Source organism: Ailuropoda melanoleuca, chromosome 10 (assembly GCF_002007445.2).
Source record: "Ailuropoda melanoleuca isolate Jingjing chromosome 10, ASM200744v2, whole genome shotgun sequence".
Taxonomy (NCBI): Eukaryota; Metazoa; Chordata; class Mammalia; order Carnivora; family Ursidae; genus Ailuropoda; species Ailuropoda melanoleuca.
Window position 1 is genome coordinate 14,537,938 of NC_048227.1, and position 23,503 is coordinate 14,561,440.

General features: G+C 45.1%; 1 protein-coding gene across 2 annotated transcripts; it reads right to left on the reverse strand.

Moving 5' to 3' along the window:
• Positions 1 to 8,690: 8,690 nt before the first annotated feature.
• TMEM248 (transmembrane protein 248) lies at positions 8,691 to 20,207 on the reverse strand. Of its 2 annotated transcripts, XR_860032.3 has the most exons (7): positions 20,031 to 20,207; positions 16,714 to 16,999; positions 15,054 to 15,204; positions 13,570 to 13,753; positions 11,998 to 12,141; positions 9,042 to 11,413; positions 8,691 to 8,884 (listed from the first exon to the last, which is right to left on the reverse strand). XR_860032.3 is itself a non-coding variant. In XM_002926897.4 (6 exons), the coding sequence occupies exons 1-6, from the start codon at positions 20,187 to 20,189 to the stop codon at positions 11,393 to 11,395; spliced, it is 945 nt and encodes a 314-aa protein (XP_002926943.1). In that variant the 5' UTR covers positions 20,190 to 20,207; the 3' UTR covers positions 8,691 to 11,392. The 2 variants fall into 2 exon arrangements, 1 of the variants encoding a protein (XP_002926943.1); XM_002926897.4 differs by having other exon boundaries at positions 8,691 to 11,413.
• Between the last annotated feature and the right edge of the window lie 3,296 nt (positions 20,208 to 23,503).

The window sequence follows — 23,503 nt, forward strand, 5'->3', positions numbered from 1 at the left end:
TATATTTTTCATTTCTCTGGGATAAATGCCCCAAAGTACAATTTCTGGGTTGTATGGATAGTTGCATGCTTAGTTTCATAAAAAATTCCAGTTTTCCAGAGTGGGTGTACAATTGTACATTCCCACCTGCAATGTATGAGTAATTCAGTCTCTCTTTGCTCTTATCGGCATTTGATGTTGTCACCATTCATTCATTCATTCATTCACAATTCAGATAGGTCTGTAATATCTTGTTGTGGGTTTAATTTGCATTTCACTAATGGCTAAAGATGTTAACCATCTTTCTATTTGCTTATTTGAAATCTCTTCAGTGAAATATCTGTTCATATCTTCTGCTCATTTTCTAATTGAATTGCTGTTTAGTGTTTTTATTGTTGAGTTTTGAGAGTTCTTGACATATTCTCGATCATAGTTCTTTGTTGGGTATGTGGTCTGCAAATATTTTCTCTAAGTCTGTAGCTTGTCTTTTCATCCTTCTAAGAGTGTCTTTCACGCACCAAGAGTTTTACATTATGATGAGGTTCAATTTGTCAACTTTTCCTTTTATGGATTATGTTTGTGGGGTCATGTCTAAGGATTTGTGGCCAAGCCCTAGATCCTGATTCTCTCCTACGGCTTTTCTAAAGTTTTATAGTTTTAAATTTTGTACTTAAGTCCATGATCCATTTTGAGTTAATTTTTGCATGACATGTGGGACTTTGGGCAAGGTTCAATTTTTTTTTCTATGAATGTCCAGTTGCTCCAGCACCGTTTATTGAAAGGACTATCTTTCCTTCACTGATTTGTTTCTTGCACATTTGTTTAAAAAAAAAAAAAATCCAATGGGCGTACTTGTGTGGGTCTATTTCTGGGCTCCCTATTCTGCTTCCGATCCCTGCATCTGTCCTCTCACCAGTACTATGCTGTTTCCATAGCTATCGAGTAAGCCTTAATATTGGGCACAGTGATTCTACCCCTTTTATTCTGCTTTAAGATGTTTTAGGGGTGGCACTTGGTTGAGCATCTGACTCTTGGTTTTAGCTCAGGTCAAGATCTCAGGGTCTTGAGGTCAAGTCCCACCTCCGGCTCTGCACTCAGGGGGACGTCTGCTTGAGATTCTCCCTCTCCCCTTGCCTCTGCCCTTCCCTTCGCTCACACATGCACACCCGCTCTCTAAAATAAATCTTTTTTTAAAAGATTTTCTTTTTAAAAAAAATTTTATAATAAGCTTATCTATGTCTACCAAACAAATCCTTGCTGGCATTTTGAAAGGACTGCATTAAGTCTTTAAATCAATTTGGCAAGCACTGACATCTTTACTATGAGTCTTTCAGTCATGAGCCCCATATGCCTATTTACTTGGCTTTAATTTCTTTCATCAGCTCTATATATGCTTTGTTAGATTCATACCTAAGTTTAAGTGGTTGTAAATGCTACTGTATTTTTCATTTTGGTTTCCATTTTTTTGTTGAACACCAGACATTTCTTTGAAGATTTTATTTATTTATTTGAGAGACAGAGAGAGAAAGAGAGAACCAGCAGGGGGAAGGGCAGAGAGAGGCTCCCCAGTGACCAGGACCCTGGGATCATGCCCTGAGCCAAAGGCAGATGCTTAACCGACTGAGCCACCCAGGAGGCCCCGAACACCAGACATTTTACACATTCTAGCCACTGTGGATCCCGATTTTTTCCTTTGAAGTTTGTTATTTTTAGTAAGTTGCCTAGACTCAATCTTTGGAATCCACCTCCCCCGTGGTGCACAACTCATGATGTCTCTACTCAGCTTTTTAATCTATATTTTCATTTTTTGTAAAATAAAATCTGCTTAGAAATTGTCCCTGAGTCTGTAGTGGGGGGGGGGTCAGGTTAGAGATTCTGTTCAAACACCTGACCCAGTGAGGCTTTCATCCCTTGCCAATAGATCTGGGGGCCAGTGGGGGAGCCTAGTCAAAATGTGGTCTGTTTTCAAGTCTCTCCCGGCTTTTACTTTCCACCACAGAGCTTGAGCCTTCTTGGGTCTCCCCTGTGTTTGCACACAACCTCCCACTGAAGAACGGATGTGTGGAAAGCTTGATCAGCCCTCTCTAGTTCTCTGTTTTCTGGGATATCCCTGGGAAATTTCTATATAGCCCACTGGACTGCCAGCTGCCCCAAGTAGGTCTGCAACCTCAGGCTACCAAAGCTATGGGCTTTCATTTCCTACTGAGCTTGCTACTTTTACTGACAATGCCATTGAGCATGGGTGTTCTCCCTCTCCTCCAAAGCAAACCCAACAATGAAACTGCTAGTTTTCAAAGAAACCTTCAGCATGGTAGCATTGTAAGTTGGGGACTGGGGGAGGAAATGGAAACAGCTCCAGGCAAGACCCCCACTGCTCTTTCCAAAAGTTCAGTTTTTCCATAAATAGATGCTTCTCTACTTTTTGTTTACTTGCCTTTGGTCAACTTCCAAAGCCCTGAAATGGTTGGTTTTGCCATTTTTGTCCTGTTTTGTACTTGCCTAACACTTTGCCAGAGATATCCATGACTGAACCTTTCAGCCCTGGACATACCTTGGGATCCAGCTGGGATCCAGACTCTACCCCCACCAGGTACAGCTCCAATGGATGAATCAGCATTCCTTAACTGAAGTGCTCCATTCAAATGCAGATCTCCCTCTGCTGGTGAGGAAAGGCTCAGAATTTTTTAGGTTTGCTACTGAGAGGTCCCAACACAGTCTAGAACCAGTACTCTCCAGAGTGGTGTACACACAACTCAGACAATGGGATGGCACCAGTCAATTCCTAACTTTTCTATAAAAACTAGATTGAAACGAGGCTCCACCCGGATTAACTATACAAGTCGACATCATCACCCTCCCTTGCACTGTGAGTTGGATGGACGTGTGTCACGTGTGGGGTGCACACTCCTGCAGGCTGCCTTGAGGGAAGGGCCCACACACTTCATCCACCGTCAGCTTATCAAGAGGTGCTGCAGTGTACATGGACACCATTAAGGGGAGTCATGACTTCCCGTTAACTGGTTTAAAACTAACACCCATAACATGGACAAATGGGTTAAAAAGACTCTTTCAAATAAATCACTGACTGAAAATAATACATAAGTACAAGCAAATGACAGATGATGGAGGAGCCAACTCCCTCTCCTACTACCGGGAGGTCTCTCTGAAGTTCCATTAAGAGCTCAATACAACGATGCTTTCTTTAGCTCTGACAAGAGCACAATTTGAAACAGCGACTGACAAATTCTGAGCGAGGACTCTCACCCTAAACCACTCATGTGGCTTGAGATATTAGCTAACGGACACCATGATGTCATCCCATTGTCAAGGCATTTTAAACCGCTGGATTTCGTGTGTGTTAGGTACATGAGTCATGCACGTATCCTAAGCAAATTCATATCCAATGTGTGCAGTAAAATTCATTACCACTAGAGGTGAGAGAGAAAGTCCCACCGGTCTCTAGGATACTCTTGCACTGGGATCCCATGTTAGTATGAATGCCACCGTACCAGCTGGGGACTCTGCCACGGGGGTGGCAAGTCCCAAACGCTCTCGGCTCTTGTCACGTGTCATGTGCTTTGGGGCTGAACTTGCAGGACCAGACCTCAATACATAACCAGCAGACTGCGCCCTGCAGCCTGATATCACTCCTGTGCCCCAACCTGGAGTACCTGCTCTATCCGGAGGGACTCATGACTCCAGATGGGTGACGTCCTAGTCCTCCACATCTCCAAAGAAGTCATGAGAAACATCATCCATCCATAGTGTGATCTGGAAAACAGAGCAAATCTCTGTGGCACTGGACTGTGGAATCGGACCTTTAACATTTCCAGGGACTAAAGTAGTGAGGGTGAGACGAGAACAAGAGGCAGGGCTTATAGACTCAGCTCTGGTCCTGCCTCCACTGACTCCCCCCTGTACCCCAAGAGCTGTCCTGCAGCCCCGCCATAGTCCCTGCATGGACAGGGAATAAGGTAAGCAGGTTGACTCCAGGTCTTCACAATTACAGCTAACATTTACCATCTTCAGGCTCCACGTATTTCAACTCACTGAATCCTCTCAGGAGCCCCAGGTAATAAATACTATTGTCAATCATTATTTTTACAGATGAGGAAACGGAGGCAGAGTACAAATGAGATTTGCCCAAGGCTACCAAGAGTAAAGTGGCAGTGCCAGAACTGGAACCCAGACAATGCTAATTAGGCAACAAATCCTAAACCCAACCTCCTAACCGTTATGGTCTCCTGCTTCCTTGTGGGCTACTATCTGTCCGTGACCTGGTTACTAGAATGGGCTACCAGAGGGATACGCGTGATCACTTGCTCTAAATAAAGTATGCGTGTCGCAGGCTTATGGTGTGGGGGCTAAAGATACACAAAGATGTACCTTGGAGGGTCCCCATCTAAAAACCACACACAACCCCACCCACACATCTTGCTTCATCCACTGGTTGCCAATACGTTCAGATTCTGGGCAGACCACCTCAGAGATTTTCTTTGCTTTGCCTGTCTTGCTTAGATTTTTGACGTCTCAGTTTTCCAGAGTCCAACCGAGGCCCACATCTCTAACATCATCATCACTAGGAGCTGCGGAGCCCACATTCTCCAGGTCTTGTGCAGTTCTAGCCCAATTCTTGGTTTTCCACCGTGTATTTCTGACATGCTTCCCATTCACACTATTTCTACCCCACAAATCAGCCAACCCCTTCCCCCACAGTCCAATATACAGCATGTTTCTGTTGCACCAGCAACTTTATGGGCAAAATTTTTTAAGACTTTGAGAGAGAGAGCGCGCGTGTACACAAGCTGGGGGAGAGCACAGGGAGAGGGAGACAAGCAGACTCCTTGCTGAACAAGGAACCCAACTCGGGGCTCGATTCCAGGACTCCGAGATCATGACCAAAGCCGAAGGCAACTGCTTAACCAACTGAGCCACCCAGACGCCCCTATGGGCAATTTCTTACACGTTAGAGCTACAGCTCGTTTTTCTATCTGGGTATGAGTACGGCAAAAATGTACATACATGAATATGGGTTAAGATCAGTTACTCCCTTTTCTTGCTCTCCTGGTATTCTGTGCACTGGGGGACTAGGTGGGGGGGTGGGGTGCATACAGGGCGAGGGATGGGGACAGGAAGTACACCACTTGCTCCCCCCTCCCAATGTCCTGCCTGAGTGCAATCTTGGCTTTCACAAGTAGCCGGATGGACATCTTCAAGGCAGGAGGCAAATCACAGGACTGCCCTCCTGGACCAACCTCTTCGTCTTGGAGGACTAGGGACCAGGCATTACCTCTCTCCAGCCCACGGCATCACCTTGATGTGTGGGCCACAGTCAGGCAAACTGGGAAGAGGCAGAGATCACAGGCTGGTGGACCTGTACTGTAGAGGCCAGGGAATGACAGCAGTTCTAAGGGCCCAGGGTTGGCTGGAAGCCAAAAGCCGAGGCATCAGGGAGATTTCAGTCTGGGGCAGAATGCATGGGGTCAACACGCCAGGGCCCTGGTTGTCAACAAGGTGATGCCACCTCTAGGGGACACTTTGTTTAGGGGAGGTTTCTGGTTATCACAATAAAAGGGTCCCTCTCCTCGGACACAGAGGACAGCCACAAGACAGTGCAAAGTCCTATCACGTTTCACGACTGCCAGTGTCTGATCCACCCTTCATGTAGGGATGAAACACATTTACAATCATTTGAGCCTGGAACCTAACTCCATTTTGCACAAATATTTTTTAGACACATGCTGTACTTTCTAGGAACGCAACTAAACTGAGGGAAGAGTGTACTTTGTTTTGTTGGGAAATCGAACAAAAATCCCATCTCCAGCCCTGCCGCAGGAGTCGGAGCGGCCCATCCGAAGCTCGCCTGTCACTCTCCGCGCATGACCATCCTCTCACAGGCACAAAATCGAATCCCACTGTCATCACTTCCAGGGTAGCCGTGCCCAGACCTTTACTTAAAATGCACCTCAGTTCATTACATGGTGCTTTCCTTTTATTTATATTTCAGTTAGTCCTCTATCTTTTTTTAATTACATGTTGGTAAAAGATATGATCTCTCTCTTTTCAGGATAGTAAAATTTATAAAAAGTAAAGGTTAGGACTGATCGGGTTGAGCTCAAGGCACTAGTGAAAGCCATGGGGTCTCTGCTGCCCAAGTGTGACCCTGATTCTGCTCGTCAGCATGCCCACAGGTGGCCAGCAGCTGCCCCAGCACGAGTGGCCCCTGGGCAGTGCTAGGGCAGGAAAGCAGCCAGACAGAGCCTGGAACGGGTGCCCTGGACCAGAGGGAAAGGAAGGGGTCCCAGGTCAGGTAGCAGACGGCTGCAGTGTTCATCAGATGACCCCGCACGGGAATCCCCGTGCCAAGGAGATGGACCACCCCGCTTGTACATGGATGACACATGTGAACCAGTCGCACAGTCATGGATGTGCTGCAGGGTAGAAGGACAGGGACAGAAGACGGACAGTCAGGTGTCTCTGGGAAGGAAGTCTTCCAGATTCAGGAGGTGATCCAAGAGCCAGGCTGGAGATCAAGGGGCAGGGAATGATGTCTCCAAGAGAACCTCAGGGCACAAAGGTTTTCACCGGAAGTACCTTCCCTAGCCCCTTCTGTGTGCCTCTAGATTTTTTTTTTTAAGATTTTATTTATTTATTTGAGAGAGAGAGCACAAGCAATGGGAGAGGCAGAGGGACAGTGAGAAGCAGACTCCCTGCCAAGCAGGGAACCCGATGCGGGACTCGATCCTGGGACCCTGGGACATGCCCTGAGCCGAAGGCAGACCTTTAACTGACTGAGCCACCCAGGTGCCTCCCGCCTTTGTATTTTTTTAAATTATTTTTTTAGATTAATAGCTACTTCATCTTTATAATGAAGGTGTGGTCAATGTGATTTCAAGATGTCAGGCTCCCAAGTTCTGAGACCCAGAGAGATTGTAGCTTTCTCAAAACAGCAAAATGAATTCTTGCTAGCTAGAATCGTGGAGTTCAGACTCTGCAATCTCTCTGCCGTAAGGGCTCTCATAAATTATCCAGGTCAGTGGTTTTGGAACTGCAGGCTGCCTTCCATTAGTTGGCTGTGTAATCAATTTAGTGGTCAAGCTCCGTTTTCAAATTAAATAGAAGAAACGAAAATTTATAAATATCGCTGTGTGACATGATGTTCAATTATGTAACTTCCTTTCAGGCATCAGTTCCCATCCTTGATGAGGGAGAAGCAGGCACAGCGTAGGCAGCACCGAGGTGAGGCCACTCAGCCAGGGCTACCCGGCATGTGGGGGCTGGAGCCGGGGCTCGTCCCTGCCACCCTGGACTCCTGGGCTGAGAACTCTCTTCCCGCAGCATCTCCCTGCACGGCCTCTGGCAGGCCAGCCCCACGGGGCCACTCTAGCAGCAGCCCAGAGGAATCCTGTCCTCGGGAGGGGGCAGGAGTCCCTGCAGGCCTCCCCTTCTCCACCCAGCAAGGAGCCAGGGCCCCTGGAGCGCAGCCTCTGAGCACTGCCCTCCGCATCCCACGGCCCCATTTCCGGATGTGTTCAAACTGCACCTCTTCCAAGGGCCATCCGCGTGCGACCACCCCGAAGTCTCACGGCCATCATCCTCTACCCCACAAGCCTCTGTATCTCATCATGATCTGCCATGAGATTATAAATGCTTGTTAATGAGCTGTCTCACCAACGAGACGGAAGTGCCAAAAGGATATTTTGCCCAGGTGCCACTGGCCCTCTAGCTCCTGGAACAGGGATGGCATTTCAGAGAAACCCCAGGAATAGTTGTTACTCACTGAGCAAGAGTTTGGAGGAAAGCATCTGCATAAAACCAAAAGCAAAAGCCAACCCCCCCGGCCCCTTGGACACAGCACTATACCTGCTGTCTTTTCTTACAACGGCTAAACCACTCTAGGTCACCCTTCATCAACAGGCGCGGGAGGAGGAGTCTAGAGTCTTCAGAGGGGAAGAGGTAGAGAAAAAGGCTCTCTCAGAGGGAGAGAAGTTTCTTTGAGCAAGTTCACAAAGACCTTGACCAGACTCCACCCTGCTCCCCTGGTCTGTGGGTTCATTCTGCTCTTTCTGTGCACTGTGACCAAGAACACGCGGCTCTCAGAGGACAGGGAGGCAGGAGCAGTGTCCTGAGACAGCGCTTGACCTGGGGGAGAGAGAAGGCCGGAAAGGTGAAGGAGGTGGAAACAAACGGGCCTGTGGAGGTGTCCTGTCCCACGGAGTGCCTAGAAGCTGACCTCTCTGACCCTGGCACCTGCCGGGGAGGGAGGAGAATCCACAGAGCCTCTGCCCCTGGAAGAGGGGAGAATTCACGTTAGTGAACATGATCTCCCTTTACGAAGAACTGCAGAGGACGCAGCGCCCTGGCGAAGGAAGCCTAGCACACGTGGGAGCTCTACAGCAGGAAAAGGGGGTCTTCAAATGCCCACACCTACTCAAATGCTCCCTAGTGGTCTGTATTCCTTACTTTACCTACTTCTGGGCAGGATCTGGGCCACATCTGTGAGGACCTGCTGGTCCGCCGCACTAGAAGAGGTTTCATGCCCTCGGGTGCTTGCTGAGGCCGGCGGAGTAGGAAACGCGGCCCCCCCCCACATCCTGAGGGTGGGTGACGCGTAGAGAGAACAGCTTGCAAAACACTCTCAATTACTTCGCGCAGATGTTCTTCCCTTAGAAAACACCCATCAGATGGCAGGAAACGGGAGACACGGCAAATAAATTCAGAGGTTTTATTCTGTAAAGCACATATGCACATATTTCAAACACAGAAAATTAATCTGGGAGTGAATGCCATAACAGATCAGCTACTGACCATCATGCAGCAAGGTAAGTGAGATGGGTCCGCTGGCCCTCGTAACCCCACAGTGCCTGCAGGAGGGTTGAAAACCAGCATGCTGAATCCCTACAAACTGCCAAAGAAAATGCAACTGAAACGCAGGCTCCTAGTGACGAGAAAAACTTACAAATAGAATCAAAACTGATTCAAGTCATACAGTGAAAGGACAAAAGGAAAAAGGAAAGAGATCAATATGATCTGAAACAACCATTTAATAGTAAGTTGCTAACCTCTGATTGGACCTCCAGTCCAAGATGCCTGAGAACACGCCACGGCTCCTGCGCAGGGTCCCTCGGAGTGGCACCTGGGCCCTGTGTGGGGACGCTCTTCTAATCCTGATGTCCCCCAGTGAGATGCGGCGGAGGACTGGGCCTTGTCTGCAAGTGCCCGGATAGGAACAGGACTCTGGACTTCCTGAGATTCCACGGGCGTCTCTTCGGTTCCTGGACCTCTTCACCCAGGTCCACGGCCTCTCCACTTCCCCGCCTTCCTTTAGATGCCTGACTGACTCTGGGTTTCCGTAAGATCTTTGAGAAATTACCTGCTAGAGTGAATGCTGGATTTTAAAGTGTGTGTCCTGGCCTCATGACAAGTCATACTGTCCAGGCATTTTTGGCACTTCCTTCCCTCATGCCTAACAGAGTCCTTCCTCCCCTGGCTACAGAGTCCAGCCATTCCCTGTCATTAAAACAAGGGTAATTAATATTAGCAACAAGCTGGATTGAACAAACCAGTGAAATTCACTTTTTTTCACCTGTCTTTCTCCTTTTATGGTTACTCCGCCAGTTATAAATCTCGCCCTCTAACTCCACTTCACTGGGATTTTATTAATTCAGTAGCAGCTTAACCTAAAATCTATTGGTCTTAATGATATTGATGTTTCTAAAGGCCAAGCCAAATGGCTCTTTCTCCATCTTGTCTTGTAAAAGTCTCAAAGTCTCTAAAGAGAAAACTAAATGAACAGGTTAGCCATGCATCACATAAGCAACTCATAAAAAAACTGGATAGACAAGTATGATTACTGTGCTTGAAACGTACCAAAAGGAAAAAAAAAGGGGATATTAACATATTAAGCTACTACAGTGATTAACATTCTTCAATAAGAGCCCACAATGGTTTCCCACTTGAGAATGCCTGGGATCACGTGTTCTAGGCCCAATTATTTCAGACTGCACGACTGATTCTAATTTGGAACAGACTACAGACCTGAAGTTAAAGGAAAGAAGGGCTGACAGTCACGTCCAAGGTTTCAATTGCCCTTCTGCTCTACAACATTGCTTGGGAGAACACAGAAGTCAGGAATGACAATGAGTTATTAAGGCAAAGAGCTATTATGAAAAAACAGTAAGAATACAGGTAACAAAGGACTAGAAAAGAGAACACAATTTTTTTTTTTAACATGAAGATGGATTAGAAGGCAAAAGGGAGAAAGGGTCTAGATCATCAAAATGCCACAGGAAAGAAAAATGCTTTGGTTTTCCTCATACACGGCAGATCAGAGCTGCCTTCCTTCCAATTCCACAAGCACCATTTCATGTCACTGATCTACCAGCTACCATTTTCCTTCTGAAGATATGTTCACTGCATAAAAATATAGGCAATAAGTAAAAGGAAAAAAGAAAATCCACTCCCTCTTCAAAGAAGACCAGAAACTCTTGCACGACTATTAGACTGAATTATCTTTCTCTTTCCATACTGCCGTCTGCATTCCAGAAAACAGAACAGCTAATTTCTACTCTACTCTAGAGCCATTTACTTAATTTTTAAGCTCTTTTGAGTGAGGACGCTGCTTTAACTTTTATAATGGAGGGAAGGGACAAGAGAGGAGGAAAAGACAGTGCCAACTCAACTCAAACAAGACCAGGTTCCTCACTATCCATATGGAAAATGAAACTTAGATCTTTACCATGTAGGTGATTTTTCAATAGTTAACTTTTTACTCAAGATAAAAGCACAAGTCTGTCCTAACTAGAGTAGTATTAAAATGTGACTATTTTACTTTCTTTTCAAAGAAAAAAACAAACAAGAAACTAAGAAAGATAGGCATGTTTCCTTGCAAGCAAAACAGAAAAAGGGATTATTGTTGTTACCATGATTATTAAGCCACAGACACGTAAAATCCACAAAATGGATTGGTGGCTTTGGAAATGCAATATCACATCGAAGGTGCAGACTGTTTCGAACATTCTGTACATATCGGGCTGAAACAAGAACCAAAGCAAACCTCAACCCCGCCAGCAATGAAATGCCCCTGTGACCTTGGTGAAGACAGCACGGTCTGCTCGGCAGCAGTGAGATCACAAGCCTCTCCCGCGCTGCTCAGGAACATCCCACCAAGTCCACAGGGGAGGCTGAAGGGTTCCGGCTGCACCCAGTGCGAAGCACGTGCATCATTGGACCAATTTCTGAATAGATCTTTATAAATATATACAAATCAGTTACAGGCACTTGAAATGTCTTTGGCTGGAATAACCCAACGTTGCAAGATAATATATTCACAGAGTGTCCAGGCCCAGGCTGGGTTCAGCAGGCAATGATTATGGTTCTCTCGGTCTCTCTTAGAAAACGGGCAGTTGTGGGATTAGGCATCAGCCAAAGCCACCTAGAAGAGAACAAGATGAGCAATCCCGTCACACAGCAAAGTCCAGGTAGCGCAGCCCCACCAGCACCCTCACTGGGTTCTGGTCTCCAACCGAACACCAGGGAGCTACACGGCATGCATCTACCGGGCAGAGGAATTACTAAATCCCTAAGGAAAAAAAAAAATCTCACTTAGCAGGGAATGAACAGAAATCTAAAAAAGTCTCCTGCAGGAAGCAGCCGATCCAGCGGAACCCCCATGCTGAGACAGAGTTAACGGTTTTGAAACCATGATCAGGATTTTATGAGATGATTTCTCAAGCTGATAGAAACAGACGGGAAGCAGCCCTTCAGGGACCCCTGCTCTCCCATGGGACTTCGAGAACAATTCCCAGTCAGTACCTTTCACCAGCTAAGAAGTGGGTGTATGGCTGAAAATCCAACACCATGATTTAGGCTGAGGGCAGACTACTGCTGATAAAAAGACAGGACCTAATTTCTCTGGAGGAAAGGAGCCACCAGCAATAATGGGAGTAAGGACTAAGCAGGACTTTCTGTCTACAGAGATCTCCAGCAAACTGCTGGGCCACACCATCCACCGCTCACCTTCTCGGGACAAAAGTCAGGATTGCTCTGACGCAATTTGCTGGGTCTGCCTTTGATAACCGCATAGCAAAACATTGTTATCACCATCACGAAGAGGAAGTAACTGGTGTGCATGAGATGCAAATTTATTAATGAACGGTCATCCTGAATAAAAGAGAATAAACCAGAAACATCTGCACTGAGTTACTGGAAGATTTTAATGCTAGGTTTCTGGAAACAGGGTTCATAACATTCAGACTTGCCTCAACTTTAATTCTTAAACTGGAAGGAGAGAGGTTTCTCTTTTTCTCTTCTAAACTATTAAAACTAGATCTAAGTAAAGACAGTGTTCCTGGGACCACCCACTCCTTCCTAAGGCAGCCCCCTGACCTGGCTTCTACACTCCCACACTGCCCAAGAGCACCTTGCCCCCAGGCCCCCCATTCCCCAGAAGGCCCCAGAGACCCAGAGGCTCTAACCTCTACCCTTCTCTTCCATCCTCTTCCTCTGACTGCCCTCAGGTCATATGGCTGACAGCCCAAGCCTGTGTTCCCAATTCCTCGCTATTCCCGACCAAGAAGGCCTCTCCCCATGGGCAGCTTCTGTCTTTGTCTTTCTCTCACTTTCCAAGCCCTTGATTCACTCCTCTCTGACCTGCCACAGGTGGTCAGTCACCAGGCCTGCCAGGAGCTGCGTCTCAGCCACGCTTCCATTCCTTTTCCTTCACACACCTACACACAGACACACACACCTCCAAGCCTCGAAACATCAGCCTTGGGCTCCACCCCATAAACACATCATAGAGTGGGCAGACCAGTCTTCCTCACACACTGCTTTACCAAGACCCTACAGCCCAAATGCAGAAAGTCTAAGTGCCTCAGCGAGGCACCAACAGCCTTCTGGACCTTGGCCTCTGCCCAGCATCCAGCCTGATCTCCGTTGCTCACTCCCACAGGCCCCCAGCCTACCAACTGCTACAACTTGGTAGAAGAAAGAGAAAACAATCAAGAAAGAAGAAAAGAAATCTACCTATCATATACCGACAGAAAAGGACGGACATTTACAAAAATCCGTGCAGTCTGCTAAAAGTGGGTTCAAGTCTAAGCACGAAGCTAAACGAGCCCACCATCCACTGGTCCAGATTACGGTGTTTTCCTCCTTATTAAGTAAAATCCTATCCAGCCCTCAATACCTAGCCAAAGACTCATCTCTTCCGATTTACTTCTATTTTCCTGAACTATTTACTGCTCATATTGACACTGACCAACTATTCCCTGAGTGGCCGTGTGAATGAGCAGAAGGGACAGCATCCTGTGACCCCTATGAGTCAGGCACACGACGGCTGCTCGACAAATACGACCACTGGGGATCAAAGCAGAAAACGAAGAACAGATGCAGAGTTCTCGTAACTAACAGTGTGGCACATTTTTCCAAGCCCCCACTACTGCACCTAGTCTCCCAGCCCAGCTGGAAATCTAGAACGGCACGGGCTAAGCTAACCCAAGGAGGTAAAGGGGGCCTACATAACAGCTCACGGATGCAGGGAGATAGACAGACAGACAGACAGACGCACACATGATTCTTCTCACTTACGTCCGGAACAATAACTGTAAGCTTGGGGTTTAAAGCATGGTAGACTTTGCCAATGGCCCCCTTGTAACACCAGAACGGATTGTAATCCTGAGCGTATTTGGTGTTGGCATCTCTGGCAGTCGTGAAGATCTTGTACCAGAGCGTGGCGTTGCTGTACGTGTCAGGAAAACAGTGTGGTGGCTGTCTGCAGGGGAAGAGAGGGAAAGACACGGGCTCAGTGGCCTGAGACCTTCACGTGGGTCTCCCCCACGGCCCCAGCACAACACTGAGCAAAGCCACATGTGTGGAAGAGAGAAATAAGAGACACACATCTCTTGGAGATGAAGACCATAATGTTTTTAGTTCACGGATTTTTTTTTTTTTTAATTTAACAAACACGTAACAGAATAAGAAACAGGCATCCAACATTTAGAAGTCTGGTTGTTAAGATGTTTGCCTTCACAAGTCAACCAACCCATGGTTCTCTTGCCCATGATGTAGCCCAAGAGAGACCTGCTCCTTTTAAGCCCATTTTCACAAATTATCTAAATTGTTAGTCATGACTGACTGAAAGTTTTATACACAAACTTCTCCATCAGATATTATAACCAACAGCAAACAATATTTAACTTATCTGTTCTTGTCCTATAAACCTCCAAACATCTAAAACGGATAAATTCCAAAGTTTTTGTTTTTTAAGAGAAAGAGAGTATGTGCACACGCGCCTGGGGAGGGGCAGAGGGAAAATCTCAAACAGACTCAATGCCCAGCACAGAGCCCGAATGGGGCTCAATCTCACATCCCTGAGATCATGACCTGAGCGGAAATCAAGAGTCGGACGCTCAACCGACTGAACCACCCAGGCACCACCACCCCCCGTAATTATTCTTATTTAAAAAGAATTCATCATAGAATTCTTTTAAATAGGCTACATCTTGTGTATTTCGCGTATTTATAGATCGTTATCGCCATTACAGAGAAAGGAGGCAAAAAAAAAAACCCCAAAACAAAAACCTTAAAAGGCCAAATGACAACATGGATAGCTGCTCAAAAAAACGTGAGGCATAAGTTTCAGCAACAGAAACTGTTTCGTGGAAAATAAGATTCATTTATGCTCTCGATGTAAAAAATAACTCTTTGCAAATAACGGAGATGAATAAAACTTCACCTTTCAGGGGGCTTCGTTACAGGTCACCCTGGTCATAGGGTTAGCTCTTATTTATCTTTTCTGTCACACGATTCCACCAATAGGACAGGAGCCTAAGAACGTGCAGCAAAACCAGATGCTTTTACTGCCTGCTGAAGCATTCACTCTGATACTTACATGTGGAAGTTCTACCTTTAGGATTCCAAATTCAACTTAAATAACCCTTTAGACAGGTCTGGCTGTGACAATCCTACACAGAAATTTACTGCGAGCGTTCTGAGCATCCGCAGCGCCCCAGTCATACTCATGGTAAATGGGGCTTCCAACGCACATCCACCGGGCTCAGGGAAACACTTACACGGTGACGGGAAACACACCAGGGTTGGCTGTGAGGGTCATGCAGGTGGTGAAGACCACCTGCTCACAGTGACCGTGAAGGGCACAGTCGTCTGAACTCCAAGCTGTAGGCAGGGTAAAGGTAATATTGATCTCCTCGTGGGCTTCCCTGCCTATGAAAGAGAAATGGGAGGGGGAGCGGAGGGAGGGGGGAGCGGAAAGGTGTTGGTAAATAAAGGTAAGAACCCATCTNAGGGAGGGAGAGGTGTTGGTAAATAAAGGTAAGAACCCATCTATTTATTATGCTCTGGGATTTCGATGAATCCTGGGATCAAACTCACCCAGAAATCCCCTATCAGCCCACAAAAGCAAGACATCTGCCTTTGTGGGATTTCAGAAACAAGAGTTCTGAGCCGGACTCTGAGGCCTGCTCACCTGGGAGAGCCATGGTGTGGCAAATGGAAAGGGGCCACTGTTAGCCAGGGCCTAGAGATGCCAGGCAACAAGGGCCCCCACTGCCCAAGGCGGAAAGCTGGGGGCTGGGTGAGTTATTATCACCGCTGTTTTAGCACCTGTGCGGCACTCATGCCATTTCCGAATTGCTTTTACATGTATCATTTCACATAAAATATACCGCTATCCCACAAACATTCACATGTGAGCAGACTGAGGATCGGGGGTCTAATAGACTTCAGGAAGGTCAGGGAACTGGAAAGGGATAAAGAAGCTTAACCGAAAACCAAGGTGTTCTAAAACCACAGCAGAAGGAGAAGGTCCACCCTTGCCTCATTCCCGTGGGAAGAGCTCTCACCCGTAAAAGACAGCAAGAGGCTGCCGGGCACTCCCAAGTTCCTCTGAGGACTGAGAGGCTCTTGGTAACAAAGAACCAAAGACTATTCTTCTAAGGTCTAGGCCTCCCGTAGGAAGTCCCCCTAATTATTCCAGCTTCTGCTACTTTCTCAACATTCTCCTGAAATCACTCACAGTCTGTCATGGTCAGAGGGTACTATGGGTCAAAGGACAGCACTCAATGTTCTACAGATGTTTATTTTTAATATTACTTTTTTCTTAAAGATTTATTTATTGGAGAGAGAGGGAGAGCACACAAGTAGGGGGAGGGGCAGAGGGACAAAGAGAAGCAGACTCCGTGCTGAGAGGGGAGCCTGGCACTTAACATAGCATTTCCTTTGTGCCAGGAACTGCTGTTAAGTGTTGATAAATATTAACTCATGTTGTATTTGTCTCTTCCATAATCCTAAACTTCCAAATCGAAAGACCAGATCTTAGGCTTTTTCTAGTTCTTCCCTACAGCTAGCACAGTGCTGAGCTAATGTGGACATTCAAAAATTTGTAGACTACTAACAATATTTGTAGTATGTATTGAAAACTCTAAGATGAAAAACCTGAATAAAAATTTTGTGTTTGAAAATATAAAAACCAGAGCTAGGCCTTAAAGTTTCTTCCCAGTGGCTTTTATTGAGAGCCTACTATACACCAAGCACTGTAAGTGAAGATGTAGCAGAAACAGTTCCGTCTTGACTTCCTTCAGTTCAAACTCAAGAAAAGGGGAGACACATAAAAATAAAAATAATCTGATGAGTAAAAACCATATACTACTAACACTGTCTTGGAAGAGTTGCTGCCTAAGAAAATCTGAACAGAAAATGGCTACGCTCACATACCTGAAAGTCCAATCTGATGCCCTAAAATGGTCGAGTACAGATGGGTGACATTGCGAGAGTACCCTCCAAAGGGTTTCAGCGGGTCCAAGGTCAGGGTGATGGCAACGGAGATGTTCACTGGGCCCGAGTCCTCCAGGGCCTGCGGGGAGAGGGTGGACGCTCTGGCCTGCCCACTGGTCACTGTGCTCTCCGGATTTGTGGTGTCATTTGTGAGGTGCTTCAACGTTTCGTTCTCCGATACACACAAGTCCAAATCATTAAACCGCAGCAGAAACGTATTCCAATCCTGCGGTATAACGAAACAGAGGGAAATTAAGTGTGGGCAGTGCCACGGTACCCTACAGCCATGACTGCTGGGTGGGGTCAAGGGGCCACAGAGCTAAGCACTGAAAATAACAATGACAATACAGCCATCAGCCTCTTGCACGTATAATAATGCTGGTTTTCCAAACCACTCTCATAATCACAATCTAAAATATGAACTCTTCATTGGCATGAGATATTAAATAAACTACAAGATTAAACAAGCTTATTCAAGAAACGGTGCAAAAAAAAAAAAAACAAATAGCATATTATACTTACAGAAAATGATCCAGCTTGAGAACTAAACTTGAAAAGAAAGCTTGAATGAAAGTAGTAGAACATTAAAAGCATTAATCCAAACTCACTTAGCAGTTATGATTATTTTTTTAAGACTTTATTTTCAAGTAATCTCTACACCCAACGTGGGGTTCAAACTCACAACCCAAGATCGAGTCACCCGCTCCACCGACTGAACCAGCCTGGTGCCCCATGATTTGTTTTGTTTTGTTTTGTTTTTTTTAAATAAGGCTGCCTTGGGGCTCCTGGCTGGCTCTGTCAGAAAAGCATGCAGCTCCTGATCTTGGTTGGGGTCGTGAGTTCAAGCCCCACCCTGGATGCAGGGATTACTTAAATAAATAAAACTAGATAACTAAAGAAATACATAAGGCTGCCTTAAAATAATTCCTCAAAAGGTCAATTCTATACACCTTGCTTTCTCTCCACAGAACGCAATACCGCAGTCAATGCCAATATTCATGGGGTCCATTTTCCCCTCTGTCATGGACTTTGAACTACCTTAAAACAGGAACAATTTCAAAAAGGAAGAGAAAAGATGTTTTCAGGCATCTTTTAATATCTGTACTGATGGTTTAAATCATAAGCAATCTTAAAAATACATACAGCTGATTACATCATGATTAAACTGAAACCAACACAGTAAAACACCCACCTGGTTCAATTTTAATTTAATTTTCACAGAAAAGCAAAGATGAACTCAGGCTGAAATGGCAACAACTAGCCTAGGCTGCCACATACAACTTCTTTCTCCAAGCAACATCAGTCTACAAAGGGTTGCCAAATGTGAAGACGAACCGAGTTACACTTCCCATGACTCTAACACTAACCTTGACTAAAAAGGCCACTTGATATCCCTGACCCTCCTTCAGGGAGGTGGATCTGAGGCTTACTCTCCTGTCGCCTCATCTCCTGTCGCTACCTCTTGAAAAAACCCTTTCCTCGCTGCATTGAAAAAAAGTAAAGAAAAAAAGCCATCTGAGCAATCCTCAAGCAGGCAAGCGAGTCTACCATTAGAGCACCGGTGTATGGGTCTCCGGCTTTTCCTAAGACTGCAACTGGGTGTATCAAATTACATTCTCCCCAAACCTACAAACTCAGCAGACCATTCGAAACCATTAGGGCTGAAAATGAACATTCTTGTCTCATCCCTTCATATTCCAGACATGAGGGAACTGAGACCCAGAGCAACTTTATGGACTCTCTAATTCTACAAAGGCAGAAGTAGGATTAAGTTTTTTGATTCACAGCCCCTAACTTTCCCCATATTCCTAAGATCCTCATTTGAAAATAAAATCACTGAGTTAATCATAACCAAAGTTCTGCAGCAGCTCGGCATGCTTTCCTGCCAACCTCGAGTCCATTCTGAACAGTCAGCCAAAGCCAATGTCAGGCCCCATTTCGATTATTAAGTACTAATTATCCAGGCTACCTCTTAATCCCTTGCCTTGGCCAAGTGTTCAACATGGGCTTGGGCTCTGAGGGAAAGCAATGCCAGGAGGCTGCAGAGCCCTGGTTGTGACCAGAATATTCATTTTCGGCCCTAATGTGGGTGTGGCCTATTTGCACAACCTTTAAAGATTTAGGCAGAGTCAGAACAGAGAGAGAACGGAGTCAGCCAGTATGTTTCTTGGTTAGAAACTCTTTGAAAGGGTTTCATGGCAGAAATAGCTAAAACTTGTTACCTAAACAGTAAGAGAGTTCACTTGTGAAGGTGGCCCGTCCTGCCAAGGTATTCCAGGACTTAGAACACAGAGCACAGAGAAAGCCACGTTTCCCATTACACTGAGTAGAACCCTCCTCTCTGTCAGAAGGCACACACAAGACAGGAACAGTGCGATCTCAATCCCTGCCCCCGGTCCCGCTCCCACCAAGGCACACACTCAAGAAGAAAAAGGGTAAGAGAAGGCACTCCAGGAATCTATTAAAGCAGGAACTCATTTGTCAAATTTACCGTATCATTAATTCAGCATAATTTCTAACACGTAAAATACATTTATTAATAGGTACATTATCATTCAGCTCTATTAAATAAGAATTGTTAACTTTGTGCTGTTTTCTTTGTATATGCAAAATACACCTTTTTAAATCTGTATTATGAGTGTTCAAACTATTATTTGCCTAGATTAAGGTTTAAAGAGCAATACCCTAATAATTTATTTAAACTGACCACAACGTAAAATCTAGAAGGCAAGTTTGTAGATAACTAAAGTTCTGCTTAATTAAAAAAAAGACAAATATATTTGCAAATAAGATCCAGCTTTCTATTTCTTTAGTGTCCCTTCTCAAGCAACAAAAAAGCTATCAGTACAGCTAATAAAACTCCACGATGACCTACTGCTTCAAAATAACAATATTTACAGTTTTCAAAAACAGCAATTAGCTAATTTAAGACTTTAATAATAAATTTAAATTATTTATGATTAACTTAATAGCAAATATGTTAGCTCTCTATGTTCTTGACACACTTTACAAATACACTTTCCAGAATGTGTTTCATTACTGAAACAGTCTAACTGAAACTGGTAACATTATTTAAATCAATAGTTGCCTGACTAGATACTTTCAAACCAAGTGAATCACGGGGAGATGGAAGACAAGATTCTGAAAAAAATGCTGCTTTCTCACTAGGTTAGAAAGAAAGGTGTGTGGAGAGCCCAAGGGTGTTCTACTGTGTAAGGTCTGGCCAGCCCGAGAGGAGAACCCAGAATATACGATACCTCTGCCATTTCCGGTGACTTAATCTCCTTGATTTTGAAGAAATAGCCCAAGGTCAGGAAAGCTATTGCCATGGCGCTGACACTGATCATAAAGACCACGAGGGGAGGCCGGCTGCTTATGTAGAGCTTCAGGTTCTCCAGGGGGTTGATGCTGAACATTATTCTGATCAGCTCCACCTGAAAGGGATTCATCATTAGACTCCTGGACTGACTCGCCCGAAGAAACCCTATGATCCCCACTGTTGTGTCCTTTCATGGTGCTGGGGGGTGAAGAGGTCACTCACTACTGACCTTGGGAAACGCTGAAATCATAAATCTACTCCCAAGGCTAGAAGGAAAAAACACTAAATGTGAACTGTCATTATGTCAAAGAGGTAAGATCTTGAAAGCTATGCATTGCTCTCTTTCCATTTGAATCTTCTAATTATTCTATAACAAACACCTGCTGTTTCCATAAGGTCTGCTAATAATAGCACTTGCTATCTGCACTGAAGATAATGCTGAAGTAGGTCCCTAATAGGACACAAATACATGCCAACACATACAAAAAGAAATTGAGGATGTTCTCATTTCCTACCACTGAAAGGTTCAACATTCTGTCCTGTTCCTTGCCATCCTTATGCCCATCCCAGCAACTGGGACAGAGAGACACGTAATGTTTAATTGTACCACTCCCCCGCTTAAAGCCCTCCTAAGGCTTCCCATGGGATCTAGGAGATCAGGGACAGCTCCATCATGACCCACAGGGTTTCATGTTCCAGAAGCCCTACCAAACTCAATGACCGTATGTCCAGCAACTTCCCGTCCTCCCTCACTGGGCTCTGGCCACACTGGCCTCGCCATTTTCTAGGATCAGCTTGTCACTTTCTGCAGGGAAATCAGCTGGGACTTGCATGGAGATGGCAGTGAACTTGGAGATCAGTTTGGGGACTACGCCCTTCTTACTAATACTGGCTTCCAGTCCATAAACCTTCCCATTTACTCGGGTGTTCTCTAACTTATTCCAAGTTTTGTAGCCTTCAAACTATACGTCTACACTTTTGGCCAAATGCATTGCTAAGTATTTTATACTTATTAGAGTTTTTGAACATGTCCTATATGAAGGCATTTCCTCAAAATTTCCACGTGCTTGCTCTTCTTCAAATGCAGGTTTCCACTCAACAGTCAACTCCTCGGAGAGGCCTTCCCCGACCACCCTCAGCCCCCCCGCCTCTCAGGACCCTGCCTTTCATTCTTTCACGCTGTTTAGTGCCAGTCAAGAGTACAATTAATTTTCTACTTGTTTGCTGTCTCTCGCCCCTGGATTCTGAGCGCCATGACAGCAGAAATTCTGCCAATCTTGTTCACTGCTCTAGCCCTGGTTCCTGGCCCCTAGAACAGGAGCTGACATGTAGCGAGCAATTATATACATGAACAGACTACAACACTAAAAAAAGCAACCAAAAAAAGTCTGTAACAGCTTCTAAATTTGAGAGGAAAAGATGCATCAACACCCCCTAAGAACTAACAGCAACCACCTGCAATAAGCCAGGCTGTGTATCCTCCGTCCTCACAAGAGTCCTTTGGGATGTTAAATAATATCCTTTGCGCTCTTCCCAGAGCAGCATCCATGCACGTTTTGTGTACTTTTACTACAGGTAGGGGTGTGTGTGTGTGTCTGTACACACACACACACATATATATATAATCAGATACAATTACTGGTATCGCACATGGAAACTCGTGGAAAATGATACACTGAGTATATTCTTATACTACACTCATTCACATGGTTTCTGAGGTTTATCTCTGCTGATCTACGTAGGTCTCGTCTCCTGAATGCACCTGCTATACAGTATGCAACTGTAGCGGAGTCTTTCCTGGACCGAGGAGCCCAGCGGGGTTCTTCCCAGTCTCCCCCACCCAGGCCCTGCAGCACGCACAAGGGGGGCTCTAGGTCACAGGGTAGGCCCCTCGGCAACCTGACCTGGTCATGTCAGACAGTTCTCCAAGTCCTACTAGCAATGAAAGGGCTTGCTCCACTTCCCAACATTCGTACCAACACTTGATATTCTAAAGCAATCTTACTGACTGGGACCAACGAGATCGATGTGAGATGTTACCTCATCATTATTTTAAATTGCATCTCCCTCAAACGGAGTCTTTTCACTTCTTTATCAGCCATTTCAGTTCTTCCTAGGTAAGCTGCCTGAATCTTTCGGCTACGTACCAGTTGTTTGTCTATTTCTCATTAATGTTCAAGAGTTCTTTTTATATTCTGGATATAAGCCTTTTCCAGTTTTTTATGTTCTATGTAACTACTTCAAGTCTGTGGATTTTCGTTAATATAGTTTATGGTATCTTTTACCATACAAAAGGTTCTTGGTTTGTTTTTAAACAACTTTATTGATATATAACTCACATACCATACAATTCACCCACTTAACATGTACAAATCGATTCACAGAACTGGGCAAGCAAGCTTCACTATCATCAATTTTCTCATAAAGAAACCCCATACTCTTTAGCAGTAACTCCCATTCCCTCCAGCCCTAAGGCAACCACCAATACACCTTTTCTCTATAGATTTGCCTATTCCAAACACTTCAAATGAATGGGATCAAAATATGTGGCCTTTGGTGACTGACTGCTTTCACTTAGCATGAAGTTTTCAAGGTTGATTCGTGTTGTAGCGTATACCAGTACTTCAACCCTTTCTGTTGCCAAAAATACTCCATTGTATGAAATATTTTATTCATACATTTTGCATATCCATTCATCAGCTGATAGACATCTGCTTCTACTTTTCACCTATTATGAATAACGCTGCTGCGAACGTGCATGCGTGACATCTCGTGTGGACATAGGTGTACATTTCTCTCGGCTGTATCTGTCCTATATACCTACCCTAAGAGTGGCATTGCTGGGTCATACGGTAACCACATGTTTAACCTTTTGAGGACCTGCCAGGCTATTTTCCAAAGCAATTGCCCCACTCTGCATTCTCACCAGCTGTATAATGAGTGTTCCAATTTCTCCACCACCTCACCCGCACTTGTTACTGCCTTTTCCATTATTGTCATCCTAAAGGGTGTGAGGTGGTAATTCACTGTGGTTTGATTTGCATTTCCTCGATAGCTATAATTTCTTGATTTTAATGTATTTATCACCCTTTTTCTTTTTTGATTATGTGTATGTATATATTATTTAAGAATCCCTTCAATCTTTGTATGTAGAAAAGATTTTTTTCATTATTTTCCTAAGTCTTTTAGTTGGACTTTAGTCTCTTATCTATTTGGAATTGACTTGGGATTCCAGAATCTAGTAGGTTTCTGGTTTAATCTTTTTCTATATAGGTGGCCAACTGTCCCGTACCATTCACTGAACATGGTTTTGTATTGAACATGGATTTCCCATGGATTTGTAATATCATCTCTCATATACACCAAGCTCCCACATGAATGTGGGTTTGTTTCTAGGCTTCCTCTCATGTC

Bases quoted from the DNA above. Each gene is read 5' to 3' on its own strand.
- TMEM248 (XM_002926897.4), bottom strand. From the start codon at position 20,189: ATGTTCAGCATCAACCCCCTGGAGAACCTGAAGCTCTACATAAGCAGC. The intron at 15,205-16,713 runs GTATGTGAGCGT...TCTCTTTCATAG, and splicing joins GCATCAGATTGGACTTTCAG to GCAGGGAAGCCCACGAGGAG. The intron at 13,754-15,053 runs GTAAGTGTTTCC...CTTCCCCTGCAG, and splicing joins GGTGTGTTTCCCGTCACCGT to ACAGCCACCACACTGTTTTC.